Below are 14,682 nucleotides of genomic sequence, written 5' to 3'. Positions count from 1 at the left end.
GCGATATCTTGACCGGCTTTTCGGTGTTGTTGCCGGTAGAATTGAAATTATCCAAAGATAAGGGCTTATTGTTGAATATGCTTTGAATGAGTTCGGTTCCAAACAGAAATACGAAAAATTATCCGTAGTGGCTAATGTTCACCAAAAAATCTTGGAAATTGGTCGTTTCACGTTATTTATTGGCAAAGGACCGCTGCGAAATGTGCAAAGGTGCATAAGGCACGTGCGGATCAGGATTGGAGCCATGTGCTCCTGGTTTTGTTCATCAAGCTTTTTTTTTTTTTCCTTTTTTGGGGCAATTCACGTTCTCGGTGCCGTTGACATCGTGGTTTTGTGCAAGGTCCATCATATTAATGTGGTGACGGCTGCTAAGGTAGAAGAAAATCATTTTCGTTGGGTGAATGTGATCTGATCGAACCACGGGAAACCGGCTCACACTGTTTTAGCGGCGGAAGCTTGCTTATTACAAGATTGTGCAAGTCAGTACAGTGTGTATAAATTAGATAGTTACATTCGTTTTGAATCAGAACGATACGACTGTCTGAGAGGTAAACTTCTTCGAAAATCACGAGGAATTCTAGCAACACATATCATGACCTTAGAACAGCAAGCTCTTCTTGAAGCCAAGGACGTCCGGGGCAGTCATTACGAGAGCCTTTCTGACAGTAGTGCAGGAATGCTCAGCGTACCGGTCTCCTCCAGAGCAAGAGAGCTAGACTACACTTTGAGTGTACAACAACCAGACGACAAACCACATGTACATATAGAGTTCGTAGAGGGACTACCCATTTGGCGAGCAGCTTTGCTGGTTGTTAATTCAGCCCTTGGTGCTGGAATTTTGAACTTTCCCCAGGCATATGCAGAGTGTGGTGGTATCGCTACAGCATTTACCATTCAAATGGTAGGTGTTTTTCTGAGTTGTCAATGTGGTTTTAATAAACAAACATGAACCAAAATTCACTGAAACCAGGTTTTCCTTTGTCCAGGGAACTCCTGATTTGAAGTTCTATCAAATCTTTAGACTATGATAAATTACATCAACTGTGTTGTTCTTTTGGTGCGAAAAGTTAGGTTCTTATGGTCTGCGTAACTTCAAATGATTGATGACGGATCACGAGGCTTTACTACGATGTCAGCATCAAGTCACGGTACCCCCATCTCTCCCCTGTCCACCCCAGAGAGCATTTTTTAGTCCGTCGGGTAGACTGGGTACTAGTAATTTCGAGTTACGGCGGCCATTTTAAGTGGCCATTTTGACGCGTTTTCCTCGTAACCATTTTTTTTGCCTTTTTTGAGTAATTTCGAAAGAACTTTCCTTCGGAAGTTGGCTGCAGTTTTCAACCTAAGTTAACTTCTGTTTCAAAATCGCTCTGTCGTGTTATCAAACGAGAGTCAGTGATTTGCGCTCAACAGCTGTTTGTTAGCTGCAGTAAAGACCAATCTACGAGTATGGGGACATTAGTTGGGCAGCAACGGTCAAGGATCGACTGTCACAAAGTGAAGCATGATGTGCTAGAATGTCTACATACCATCGCTTGTAGGCCAAACCGAATGATGTGGAGGAAAATCCATGCCCCACCAAGTAAGCCAAGCGTCAGTGTAAAGCGCAGAGGTACTGCAAACCGCAGACTACAGACTGCAGACAGCAAACCAGGGGTAAAATGCAGACTGAGTGTATACTTTTACTGCGATTAGCCTGAATAACTTTGTTTATGATTAGCACTCGATAATGGAAATAACAGGATATTTGCTTAAAAAATCTGTAGTCTGCAGTCTGGATTTTACCCTTAGTCTGCATTTTACCCTCGGTCTGCATTTTACCCCCGGTCTGCAATGTGTAGTCTGCCGTCTGCACACTAGCACTGGCTAAAAGAGAAACGAACGAACCTCTATTAAGCAGCTAACCCCTACTAAGTGGCGCCCCTCCTATTTTCCCAGAGTTGGCTGCCTAATAGGGGTTCAACAGTATAAATGGAAGAAAATAAGCCCATACATGTACGCATTGCACAGTGACACCTGTCCTATTTTTTGGGATATCCTCATGTTTAGATGTGACCAACAGTTTTCCATTGTATTATATGTACAGTATACTCCCCAACGTTTTGTCATGTCACCCTCACAATTCACCCCTACCCATGAAATAAGCATTTATCATTCAAGAAAAAAGAGAGACGTTTTTTCACAATTTGAAACATTACGTTGAAATATAGCACAACCTTGGTGAGATCTTCATTATCCCTCAATGTCGTGTTTTACATGCAGCAAAAACCAAATCACATTCCACTTAAGAGTAATCCAGATGGATCAAAGATTTGGTTGTCGCTGTCACTCAGTGATGGGACTGAGTCAGCAATAGTAGAAGAGATCCTCAAAATATTGGTTCACAATGAATTTAACATTTCTCATTTAAAGTGCTACTTAAGCAGAAATTTTGTATTTTTTTTCTAGTTTTTCCTATGTTAATTTTTAATTCAGGATTAAGTGCAATATTTTACAACATGTCAATGCAATTCCCTAAAACAAGCATCATAAAACTGTAAAATCGCTTCCACTATTGCTCAAACAGCAAACCTGAAGAACCTGCAAAATCACTGCAGTGGGTTTCTCTGCGACATCATGGTCACAAAACATGGTACAAGAACGCCGATAACAACAGTTTTGCAAATTAGAATATCTTTTCCAGTGAAAAGTGCTCTGCATGCTAAACTAGCCATGTTTTTGGAGTTTTGGTAGTGACTATGATGTCAGTTCTGTTCTCAACTCAATCCTCCTTTCAAACTCGGAGTTTTCTAATTTGTGTAATGGTGGATGGTTTGTCTATTGAGCACAAAGTTATGTAGTCATATTTATTGGACTTTTCTTTGGAATTCTGATGTAAGATTTGGCACAATTACTATTGGGTGATGTAGTTTTGATATCCAGAGAGATTAGTTGCAGTAGCACTTTAACAGAAAATTATTGTGGAAAAGTTGTGTTTCAAGACTGTCAACAAAATCATGATTCAGGAGAAAAAAATAGTCATAAATATTGTACATTTCATGTACAAAATAAGGTCATTCACGGCTCACAAAAATACCATTTACCACCCCCGCCCCCTGCGTCTTGTAAGTGATGTAATAGGATGTTTTCTTCTTAATCTTTTGCAGTGTTTATTAGTGTTCATAACTGGGGCATTCCCAATCCTGGCATACTGTGCAAATAAACATAAATCACAATATTTTCAAGATATTATCCAAGAGTTGCTAGGACCAGGAGCGTACATTGTAACACAGATTCTAGTTGTGTTATATATGTTTGGTTGTACTGTTGCATACATGATTGTGATTGGTGATCAGCTGGAAAAAGGTACGTAAACTTTTTCTTTTTATGTTGTCCATCTACATCTGTAGTCACTCACTCACTAATGCCCATTATGCTGGGAGGCATGTAGCACAGCAATGTTATCCTTCCACATCTGCCGGTCCTTTGCCATGACTTGAATGCTGCTCCAGGTCTGCTTTTTCCTTCTCCACTGTCTGCCGCCATGTAATCTTTGGGAGGCTTCTTCTTTGCTGTCCCTGTAGCTTCCAATGTGGGGCGGTCTTGATGATGAAGGCTTCTTGGCGGGTGACATAGCCGATTCACCTCCTGTGCCTTCTCATTAGAATGGTAGCCATTGATTCGGTCCTACATCTTTATATTGTCTAGCCTAATAAATGTTTCAAGGTTGTTAAAGGAGCCCATGAGAGTCATTCTTCTAAAATGCTAAGACAGTCTCTAGGATGGGTCTTAAAGCCAACTCATGATATCCAGGTCTGCTTTTTTCCTTCTCCACTGTCTGCCGCCATGTGATCTTTGAGAGGCTCCTTCTTTGCTGTCCCTGTAGCTTCCAGTGTGGGGCTGTCTTGATGATGGAGGCTTCTTGGTGGGTGTTCGGGAGGTCATGGGTTCGATTCCTGTCGGGGACTCAGAATTTTTCTTTGTCCCACGCTCGTGTCATGTTGATTAATTCACCTTCACAGACATGTTTCTTACAAATACATATTGCAAGGGTGGTCAAATGACACAATAAACATTCCAGACACATTTCAGGTGTGTTCTTAGTTTGACAGCTGTAATCTGATCTTAAATGTAAAATCTTGTCTACGAGTTTACAATCGTGTCAAGTCTCAGTCTCATATGTTTTGAACAAGAGTCTAATGGCATCTCAGCGAGTCTCGCATATATGCCATTTGTTGCCTCTTCAAATAATTCTTTTCAAATAATTTTTATTTCCAGTTGGAGAAGCTATCAACTCTCATCCTCCCTGGTATTTAAGCCGGGAATTTCTAATGGGTGCCGTGTGTATCCTGCTTCTTTTGCCACTGTGTCTACCAAAGACCTTAAAAGTTCTTAGCTATTCAAGGTCAGTTGATGTCTGAATGATATCCCTAATGATAATTGAAGGATTTCATGCAGAAAAGGGCGTATAACGCTTTTTGGGTCAATTTTTATTTTTTTTTGGAGGAATTTTGTTCCACTGAACTTCCATTTTCGCTTGACTAAGAGCAAAATTTACTTGCCCCGAGCAATCAGACCTGGGTTTTTTCCTGTCCTGGACTTTTTTGAACATGAAAATATTTTAAAGACATGTATTCCCAAATAGGTTTTCTTGTTGATTTGCACTTCAATTTTTGAGAACTACAGTCGAACCCCTATTAAGCAGCCACTTATTAAACGGCCACCCCTAGTAGGCAGCCAGTAATCAAAGTCCCAATGATGGCTTTTGTATAACTGCTTTTACCTCTATTAGGTGGCCAGCCCCTTTTAAGCCGCCACTATCCATTTCCCCAAGGGTGGCCGTTTGATAGGGGTTGAACTGTACATGTAACATGTGCATGAAAACACTGTTTCAGGTGGCAGGGTCTTTTGAAAGCCATGGAAAGGTATTGTTTAATGAACTGGAAACAAAATCAAGAAACCTTTGTTAAGACACCAGTAATATGTTTACTTATTTCTTTCAACAAGGAATTCAACTCAGCAAAGCGCAAGATAACCCCCTCCCCCCCCCCCCCCGATAAGGGAAGACCTATATCTTAAGTGATTTTTAATTAGATCACTGCCAAGTTTCTGACATAATTATTTATTTAAAACGTAAGCTTTTTTTGTCCTACATGTAAACTAGTGATCACCTGAGCTTGAGTTGTGTTCTCATTTTTTCCTTCTTTTGTGCGTTAAGTGGCACAGATAAACCCTGCTTTTAATTTTTAACATGATGGATTGAGTTCAATCAGTCAATTACTTAATCATTTATTTTCCTTTCCGTAAAATTTGTGTCCTCTATGTGATCTTTTTCTTTTTTAACAAAAATGCAAGAATAATTATGTAACCTCACTGAAATTTCAATAATTTTGTCATTTAAAATAGCTTTCTTGTTTGTTGCACTTCATAACAAAATATTTTTATTTTCAGTGTATTTGGAACAGTTGGAGCATTTTTTGTTTGTGCAGTAGTTACTGTCAAATATGCTGAAGGCTCTCATACAGTTAGTAAAGAATTTATTGAGTAAGTAACCTGCACAGTTGTGAAGGGTTTGTGTAGAGATCTTGGCTCCACATGTATACTGCATTAAGGCTTGAACATTCATTAAGTGACTACATATTCTCTCATGTTAAGTTAGGGTACTATTTGGATTACACTCAAAACAGGAAGTTAACAATTGTTTCACATCTAGTGTGATCTTCCAAGTCAGGGTAGACTGATGATAATTCTGCTCAAGTCGTTGTTTCAGGACTAGCTTTGGCTGATCACACTAGACATAGAACTACTGAACCCTCCGCTCAAATCACCTCTTAAAGAAGTTAACAAGTGCAGCGGTTTTGTTAATGGTGAGGTATATGTACTATGCAAATTGACCGGCTGTAAGACCGACTTAAACTGCTTGGTTTGAACATCGATCTGCAGGAAAGTCTTTTTTATAACAAAGTACAGTTCAGAAAGTTTTGCCTGTCTGTGAAAACCACTTGTCTTCCTGCTCAAAATGTTAATGAAATCCCTGCAAGTGTCAAAAAAAAAAATACTTGAGATGAATCACTTTAATAACAATAAGACATAGCTTTTCCTTTATGCATCATATTTGAATTGAATCAACCTTATTTCGTTTGTTGTTTTTGTATGCTAGAGTAAAGTTGCCATGGACAACGGTATTTACCGCACTTCCAACAATTTGCTTTGGTTTCATGGTTTGTATTTTTTATGGCTTTCAAGGAGTTCTTCTTGTGCCGTGTAAGGCTCATTGGGTCTTCAATGTTTTGTTAAGTCATGACTTTTGTCTCTTGTGTCTCCAAGTATCAGAATCCAGAGACCATTTAGTTCCATTGCATGTTGATAATACTGTCTCTCTTTGAAACTATCAGTTGGTACAACTTTTTGCCATTAGAATAAGTGATTGTATTAATGTTAGCCACCACTCCTGTGAGTTCACTTATAATAAGTGAAAGTCTCATCCTGCTCTGGGAATAAAAGAAAATACATATTTATTCCAGTGTGACTTCTTTTGTTCAAGTGCCTATGCCTTGGAGCCATGTGTGACCTGAACACTACATCAGCAGTAAAAATAAATTTACAGCTGTTATTAACCTGTGTTCCTTTGTCTTTTTCAGCCATTTAGCAGGGATTTGAATAAAGCAAAGGTGGTTTACATTTCAAATAATTATTATCTTGTCTGCCGCTTTGTAATTTATGACTCTTTGAATGAACGATTATGTCTCAAGTTTCCATTATTGTCATCAACTATTAACTCTTATCGTGGGAGAGAAAGGAGAAAAGAGACAAGGGATGAAACTAAAATGAGGCCAGTTTTATTTTGGTGCCTTATTCTCTTGTTGCTGAACATAATTGGTTAGAATTTCACATCTCCACTGATTAAACAATTAGTATTCAGGTGAAGAACTTTGGATTTGTTTGTTTGGGCACATTTTTTTTCAGACAGTGCAGTTTTGAGTTGTTTTTAGGTGCAGCTTTTCGTCCGATCTGTGACTACACTTGACTTGATCAGAAGCGCTTTTACATTTTTGAGCATGTGCTTCGTCAAAGTGGTCCAATTCTTCACTTGAGAGACTCTTTTGTTTACCTGTGACAGCCGTGTGTGTCAGACATATAAAACAGAACACACCTTGCGGACTTCCTGGTCTTCATGTGAGTGAGATAAATCTCCAGCCAGGTAAAAAAATCTTTGAACAAAAAGTTTTAATAGTGAAATGGAAAGATTTTCACCATTTGGTTCACTGACTTACTTTTCGATAACCCCAGCCAGGAGCTGTGAAAACATAGGGATTCCCTGGCTAAAATATGTTTATGTTGAGTGTAAAAAATTCATTTTTTTTAACTGGACAAGTTGGAAAACAACTGAGCAAAAAACGAAATAGAAAAATTAAAAATATAAGTTGGCTCACTAGTGAACAATGTTGAAATTCCTCGGTTCTGTTGCTGAAAGATTTGCAGAAATTCAGTGCAGAAATTGCAGTCAAAGCTGGGCTGCCGTCCATTGTCTTGTGTTCACTCGCACATATCCACACGAGGACCCACGCAGGCTGGTCACCTCAATGGTAGTCACAGACTAGACGAAAGCTTTTTTGTAAGTTTCACCCCTTGTCTCTTTTCTCTTCTAATGCACCCGTTATGAAACCTGAGAATCTTTCCCCTGGTGAGAGTTAACGATGATAAGAAAAACTTGAGACGTAATTGGAGCATCACATTTACAAAGCAGCAGGCAAGATAATATTCAAAATGTAAACCATGTTTGCTTCATTCAAATCCCTTCTAAACGACTAAAAGAACACAGGAATACAGCTAAATAACAGTACATTTATTTTTACTTCTGATGTAGTGTTCGGGTCCCCTGTCTTGACAGCTAAGCCGTGTTTACATGTAAGTGATGTCATTCTGCCTGATTCAAAATTGAAGGGAAGGAGAAAAACCTGCAACTGACTTGGCATCCTTCACAAGGTCAGCAAAATCTATTTTTTCCAAACGATTATCCACTTCGCTGTCTTCAATGCTATCATTTCGGAGTTTGGAGCATGTTTGGCTCAAAATGATATGGCTCAAAAGCAGCCATAACCCAGAGTGGTAGTGAAAAGGCTTGTCGGAAGCTATTTGGACAAAATCTCTCAGACGGAATCACATCACAAAAACGTGGGCTGGCTGCTGAGTACTGTTCAAAATGGCGGCAACGTTCGAATTTTGGGCTTCTTTGGAAATGAATTTCATAAGGAAAACCTGCACTTTAGGGGCTGAAACTTTGGTGAGAGGCTAAACCTAGAGCAAGGTTTTTATTAGCGTTGACAAAAAATATACGTTTTTTTAGAGTGACCTTCTCCTTTAAGGCAGTCCACAACAAGGGAAAGTATCACTTATGGCACAAAGCATTGGGAAATGTCGATTTGTGCATCATCAGTTAATGTTACAAGTGCCTTGTTAAAACAAAACCTGTGGAATTTTCATCAAGTAGCAGGAACATAATATGGGTCTAATATTCATGTAGGAAACTTTGATTCAAATTAATATCATTTTCAGGAGGAGCATATTAAAAGAAACATTTCTTCAGCTTTAAATTGAAAACTTGACCAGTGCACTTAGATATTGTGTCAGCAGACTAACGTAGCAGTGCATCATGAAGTACAAACAGTTTATGGTATCTAACTAGCTTTCCTGCTGACCACTCTGTAGACGTGAAGGGCTCAAGCAATATAGATTTAAACTTGAAGAAGAGTCAAATTGTACCAACTTTATATTTACTCCTGGAAAGTAATGACCCCTCAAAAGTATGAGCTTCAAAAGCTGCTAAATCCGAAAGTAATGAGGATCGTTACATTCGGAAGTTTATGGTAAAATGGCTGATTTTTCTTCAGAAGGAAGTGGTGACAATAGCAAGGTAGTCATGTAAAAGTTATTGATGGGGTTCTTCTGTACACCGTATTGTGTTATAAACTTCAAATATTATTATTTTTTTAATATTATGGGTTTCATTGAGTGCTCTAAGTACTGCTTAATTGCTAATTCAGTCCAATTTGTGAATATTTCCAGTGCCATGTACCTTCAGTAGCTGTGTATGCAGAACTCAAGAGACCAAGTGTACCTAGATTTGGAATTGTTACTGTCATCGCAATGACAATTTGCAATACAGTTTATACCTTGGCTGGTTCATTTGGCTTCTTAACATTTGGCACAACTGTTAAGAGTGACGTGCTTTTGAGTTATGACTCTCATGATGTTTTGGTGACCATTGCTAGAGTCATGATATCTGTAATTGTCTTGTCAACAGGAGCAACAGTTACTTTTTGTGGAAGGTAATCATTGTAGAGCTGTTGAATTTCACAATTTTGTAATGTCTAACACAATGCTCCTTTTCCAAGTGAAAGAAATCGACTTCTAAATCAGACATTGCTATTAAATGTGCACCTCACTCTAAGCCAGGCTCCAGTTGTTCAACTGGACAAATTACTATCCAGTGGAAACCTCAATTTGTTCTCAACTGGTAGTGTCACTATAGGTGATGTCATTGTTTACATTTTTACTCATTTGCATACAGCTTTGCATACAGAAGGAAACATGTTAGATATGAATTGACGCCAGCAGCTAAAGAGCTAGTGAAACTTCATACTTGGTGAAATGGTTAGCTCTTTGGGTGTAATACACCTTATTCCAAAATGGCAGCTAATTTATTATTCTTTTGTTTGCATGCCTATTAGCCCTCTTTGCCTCATTTCCACATCAAAATTCTTTTGTATTTTGTACATGTTGACGAGGCAAAAGAGGGCTAATTACCATGTAAACAAAAGAACAATAAACTGGCTGCCATTTTAGAATAAGGTGTATATTCAAGGAGAAATTGTCTTTCAAAAACTGCAAAATTTCTGGGTGGTAAAAGCGCTAATGAGCTCATAATTCTTTGTAAAATTTTTAGTTTTTAAACCCGTGTTGCGCAAAAAGTATTCAATACATCAGGCTCATATTCATTGGCAAAGTTAATCACACTATGACCTTTCAATACTCAGAACTGATTTATTTGTAGCTCCATCAGAAACTGAATTGCTTATGCAAATGAGGCAATTGTAAACAAGGATTCCACTGTTAATGGTGGATAGCCGGAGCTAATCTTGAGGGTGTCTGGCTTAGAAAGTTTACTGTATATAAACAATATCCTCCATTTGACACGAAAATATGCTAGGATATTTGTCCACGGGCATTATCTGTTTCGAGAAACGAACAGTTTTCCGAGAGCGTAGCTTGAGAAAAACAGTGAGCTTCGAAGAACAGATAATGTCCAAGGACAAACATCTGAGCATATTTTTGCCCCAAATGGAGGCTATTGTGTTTATTATTGTTAAAATCTTTCTCGCAATGCGCACAGATGTGAAAATTGGGGAATATTATAGGATATCCACAGCTTGCTGTTCTTTTTGCATCTTCTTGGATCCCATCCATAAAATTTCTGAAAATTATTAGCGAAATAGTTCCATTATGAATGATTTGAAAGACTTAATTTTAATAACTTGTATGCTAATTCTTTGTTCTTACCCTCGCTATGGTCTTAATTCACTTGCTTAACCATGCCTTGAATGTTGTGCTACAGTAAGTGATGAAAACGTGCTAGTTGCCACTGCCACAACTGTGCATCAAGTTAGCGACCTTGGATGTTCAGTGACCCCTATTTTTCTTTTGATAGATCATATTCTGTACCATTTCCTTTGTTTTGCAAAAAAACAAAAAAACAAAATGAAATGAAAAGAAAACCAATTTTTGTATATTAGAATTATTGTTGTATATGAACAGTAGTTTGAATTTTTTTTGTCCTACACCATCATGTTGCTCTGCTCTTTTGAGCTTCTCGTTTAGCTGTACAATAGCCTCAAATTCCTTCTCAAAAGTCGAGTTTTTACGATAAAGATGACAATGTTTGGAATTGTTTATGCAACAGGCCCAGTTGTACAACAGTAATGACATTTGAGATAGGTTGCCTCTGTTAAATCATCAATCAAATATTTGTGGTTAAAAACTGTGGAGACCCATTCGTGATGTTGAGTTTCTTCTGCCAACGTTTCAAATTGAAAATTTTTCATGCAAATTTGCTGCATGTCTGTGCCTTACAGGACTGGTCTGGAGGGATTGTATCTGGCAGCCTTCAAAATGCCTCCGTCACTGGCTGAAAAAAATGAATCAACACGACGGATTGTACAAACACTGGTGTGGTTTACATTGGCCCTAATTATTTCTATGTATGTAACAGACATACAATATGCAATAGCTCTAATTGGTGGTCTGGCAGCATTATATATTTTTTTCTTTCCAGGTAAGCAAATCAGTTATGATACAGAGCTGGGTTGTTAAAAGCTGGATTAAGCTAACCCAGGATTAGCGAGAATTTTTTATTTTACTTTTTGTAACTTTTAGGTGAGGTTTTGTGTCTACATTGTTTATCCTTCAGTTTTGAGTTTGAACAGTCTCGAACTACGCAAAACATAGGTAGTGAAGTACTTTAATCCCCAGAGTTAGCGTTAACCAGCTTTCGAACATCACGGTCCAGAAGTATTATTTAAATGAAACTACCATAGCATTGATTGACGTAATGACTATAATTGACATTTACTGGAAAGTTTAAGTTTTAACCAATAGTAATTTATTGTACAATTCAGTACCACATGCCACCCAGAATAAAATTAGGACTTTCTTATACAGCTTTATTGTTACCTTATATTCCCACCTTTTCATTCTTTTTATGGAACAAGTTGCTTCATGTACTTTCCCTTAAGGACATCAAACTTCTCCACACTCGCAAAATAATTAAGCAATGACCATTGATTGCCTGTTATTTTTACCCTAGTGGAATTAAATTCAGTTGAAACTCCTCTGAGCGACCACCCAAAATGTCAAGCCTAAATGGCCGCTTATGGGAGGTGGTCGCTTAAGAGATCAAATAGCAGGGGGTGAACATCTTGATTTTGTGATTTAGCTGTCTTGTTTTTATCTTTTTGCAGTCACAAAACTACAGTTCAACAAACTTGCCTTACATTCGTAAATGAGTCACATCAGGGTTATACATGTGTGACATTACACTAGACAATTTATGTTTGGTGAGATGGAATCATTTGACAAGTGGCCACTTACCAGAGGCTTAAAGCAATAAACTTAAATTACAAATTGCAGCCCAAAAAGTAGCCTCAGTTGCTAATGGGGATATTTAGGCTCTTACAGGAGGCTGTTGCACGGGAAGATTCGACAGTCACCCTATTTCATGGTCTTTCCGTATTTCTAGCCAATCTGTCATTAAAAGAACTCTTAATTACTGGTAGTGCATGTTATATTGATCATTGACCAAATCAGTTTTTTGATTCTTTTTGTTCTATGTTTATGTTTTTCAGGCATATGTCTTGTTCAAGAAATGCTTCAGTATTCATTTCTCACAACCACAAGAAAGTTGTTGATTGTTCTTGGTCTCTGGTATGTCGTTGTTGGAGTGTTTATATTTGCAGACGCTGATGTGTTAGCCATAATGGAGGACATCAAAGGAAAAGGCTTGTCTTAAGATGACCACTTATGTTTCAAGGTCGTGTCTTCATGCTTCTGCGGGGCCCAGCTGTTACTTTACCAGCAGGATAACGAACTCTGAATGCCTGATTGTAATGGACAAACCTAGGGGTTTCATTAACTTGTATATGTAAAATTTATTTATGTGTTAATGGAAAAAGTCAAGGTGTTTGCCTTATTCTGTTTAAGATCAGAAAGCAATGCACTGCAAGTGTATTCCAGGATCTTGGATGGCATTCTTCAACTGTCTGTTGGCATTTTCATAGATGCTCAACTGTTTTTAAATGCCAAAAAATGGTTACTGCCCTTGTTATCTTCAGAACTTTTTTCTATTGACTCTCAAATTCATAGCCATTATACTTGAGGGAGCAATCACATTCATAAGGATAGGATTTTATCTCAATCTCGTTTAGGATCATTTTCTCACTCAGCCGCTACATCATAGTGCCCTAGAATTAGCCAACTAGAGCATGAGTTACATCGGCTACAAACACAAACCATATAATAATGTTACATTCTCCCACAGGCCACATAATAAGCAACTTATTAACCTAGAACATTTGGTCTTTACAGGAAAATCTCAGAATGAGACTTTGCTGTATTAACCTTGCTATCCCTCAGTCAATATGGCAAGGCTGAGGTCAAGTCCTCTCCCTGGGTTGATAAGTGGTTAATCTGGCCATTTCAATCAAAATATCTCCCTCTATAAAAGAATTCATCAAGAATTACTGGAGTGTGTTATAGATTTCTTGTACATAATATACATTAGAACTTTTTGATTAGCTGTAGATTATATAGTTATTTTATTGTTAACTTAACTTAACTTTTCAGTTTTTTAATTTAATTGTAATACACGTACAAAGCTTGAATGTAAATCAGTGCATAACTGTTTGAATTCTGTGATAAATAAAGTTTTAAAAAAATTCAACATTTTCAGCAGAAAGGTAACTGGTTTTCACAACCAGGCAAATCTTTTTGAGCTGGACTTATGCATAAGAAAAATTTTTCTCTAGATGGTCAAACCAAGCAGGCCAAGCCCATCCTCATGGCTGATCAATTTTCCTGGTTCCCAGCCCTTGAAGAAAACCCCTGTAATAAATCAACAAGACATTAAAAAACACCCTAAAGGATTACAGCACAAAACTTACTATTTTGTGTGTTTTTAAACCTAACTTTCAGTTTAAGAGCAGTGCATGTGTGATCAAGTTATTCCCACATTTTGATTGTTTCTTACTTGTGGTCTATTGGAGGACAGGTGTAGTAATTAACATTTTATACTACTTCTGTGATAACGGAGCTCTTGCGTGCCAAAGGTGAGCAAGCGGAGCCCCATACCTTAGAAAATTTGTGACCCATCAATCTAAAACAAATTTGGTAACCCATCAATCTAAAAAAATGTGGTTGTCACGTGACTGTCCGTACAACCATACACCAATATCTTGACAAATAAGAGTAGCACCATTACCATGGCTACATCTTTGATTTTGGGTATCCGTGTTATGGTTAATTGACAGCTGTCAAAACAAGCTATGCACTGACTAGTATCACGTGACCATATCACAGGCTCAGGTTTAGAGCTCATTGAGGTTGTGTATTTTTTGAAGTTGACCTCCGACCAAGGACTGTTTCTTTTTTTTGATTGGATCACAGGCCCATGCCAGGTTATTACTTTGGGGGAGAAGGAGGGAGTGCAAAGGCAGGGAGGAGGGAGTGTAAAATTCCAGCACAAATTAACCCCTTGTTCGTTTTTGACTTTTCTTCTGACATATTTCTCACAAAATCGTCTCATCAGTTTGTTAAAATTTAACTGGAAAAAATAGCTAAACCATATGCTGAACAATTACATGCTCAAAATCAATCATTTTTTGAGTTTCTGATCCATGAAAAACAAATCCTCTTTTTTCTTTATGGCTACTGTAGTAATTATAATCAGGAGCTCCACTTTTAGGCTTGGCTAAATCTATTTATTATATAAAACAGACAGATTCCATGTTGCCATGTTAGTAATAGATCACAGAAGAGGTCGAAATGTGGTAAGCACATTTGTGACACACTTGACCATCACCTTGTGTGTCACTTTTTTGTTCTTTCCACGTTTTGATGTCATCCAGTGATCTATTACTGAACAGACACACA

General features: G+C 38.0%; 1 protein-coding gene across 2 annotated transcripts; it reads left to right on the top strand.

Annotated features, from left to right (window-relative positions):
- Positions 1–422: 422 nt before the first annotated feature.
- LOC145466662 (sodium-coupled neutral amino acid transporter 7-like) lies at positions 423–14,565 on the top strand. 2 transcript variants are annotated; one of them, XM_081450379.1, is made up of 8 exons: positions 423–901; positions 3,147–3,345; positions 4,258–4,384; positions 5,431–5,523; positions 6,140–6,200; positions 9,046–9,308; positions 11,112–11,311; positions 12,381–14,565. In XM_081450379.1, the coding sequence occupies exons 1-8, from the start codon at positions 593–595 to the stop codon at positions 12,542–12,544; spliced, it is 1,416 nt and encodes a 471-aa protein (XP_081306505.1). In that variant the 5' UTR covers positions 423–592; the 3' UTR covers positions 12,545–14,565. The 2 variants fall into 2 exon arrangements, with proteins under 2 accessions (XP_081306505.1, XP_081306504.1); XM_081450378.1 differs by lacking the exon at positions 423–901 and adding an exon at positions 957–1,582.
- The last annotated feature ends 117 nt before the right edge of the window (positions 14,566–14,682 follow it).

Source organism: Orbicella franksi, chromosome 13 (assembly GCF_964199315.1).
Source record: "Orbicella franksi chromosome 13, jaOrbFran1.1, whole genome shotgun sequence".
NCBI lineage: Eukaryota > Metazoa > Cnidaria > Anthozoa > Scleractinia > Merulinidae > Orbicella > Orbicella franksi.
This window is presented reverse-complemented; position numbering and strand designations above follow the sequence as displayed.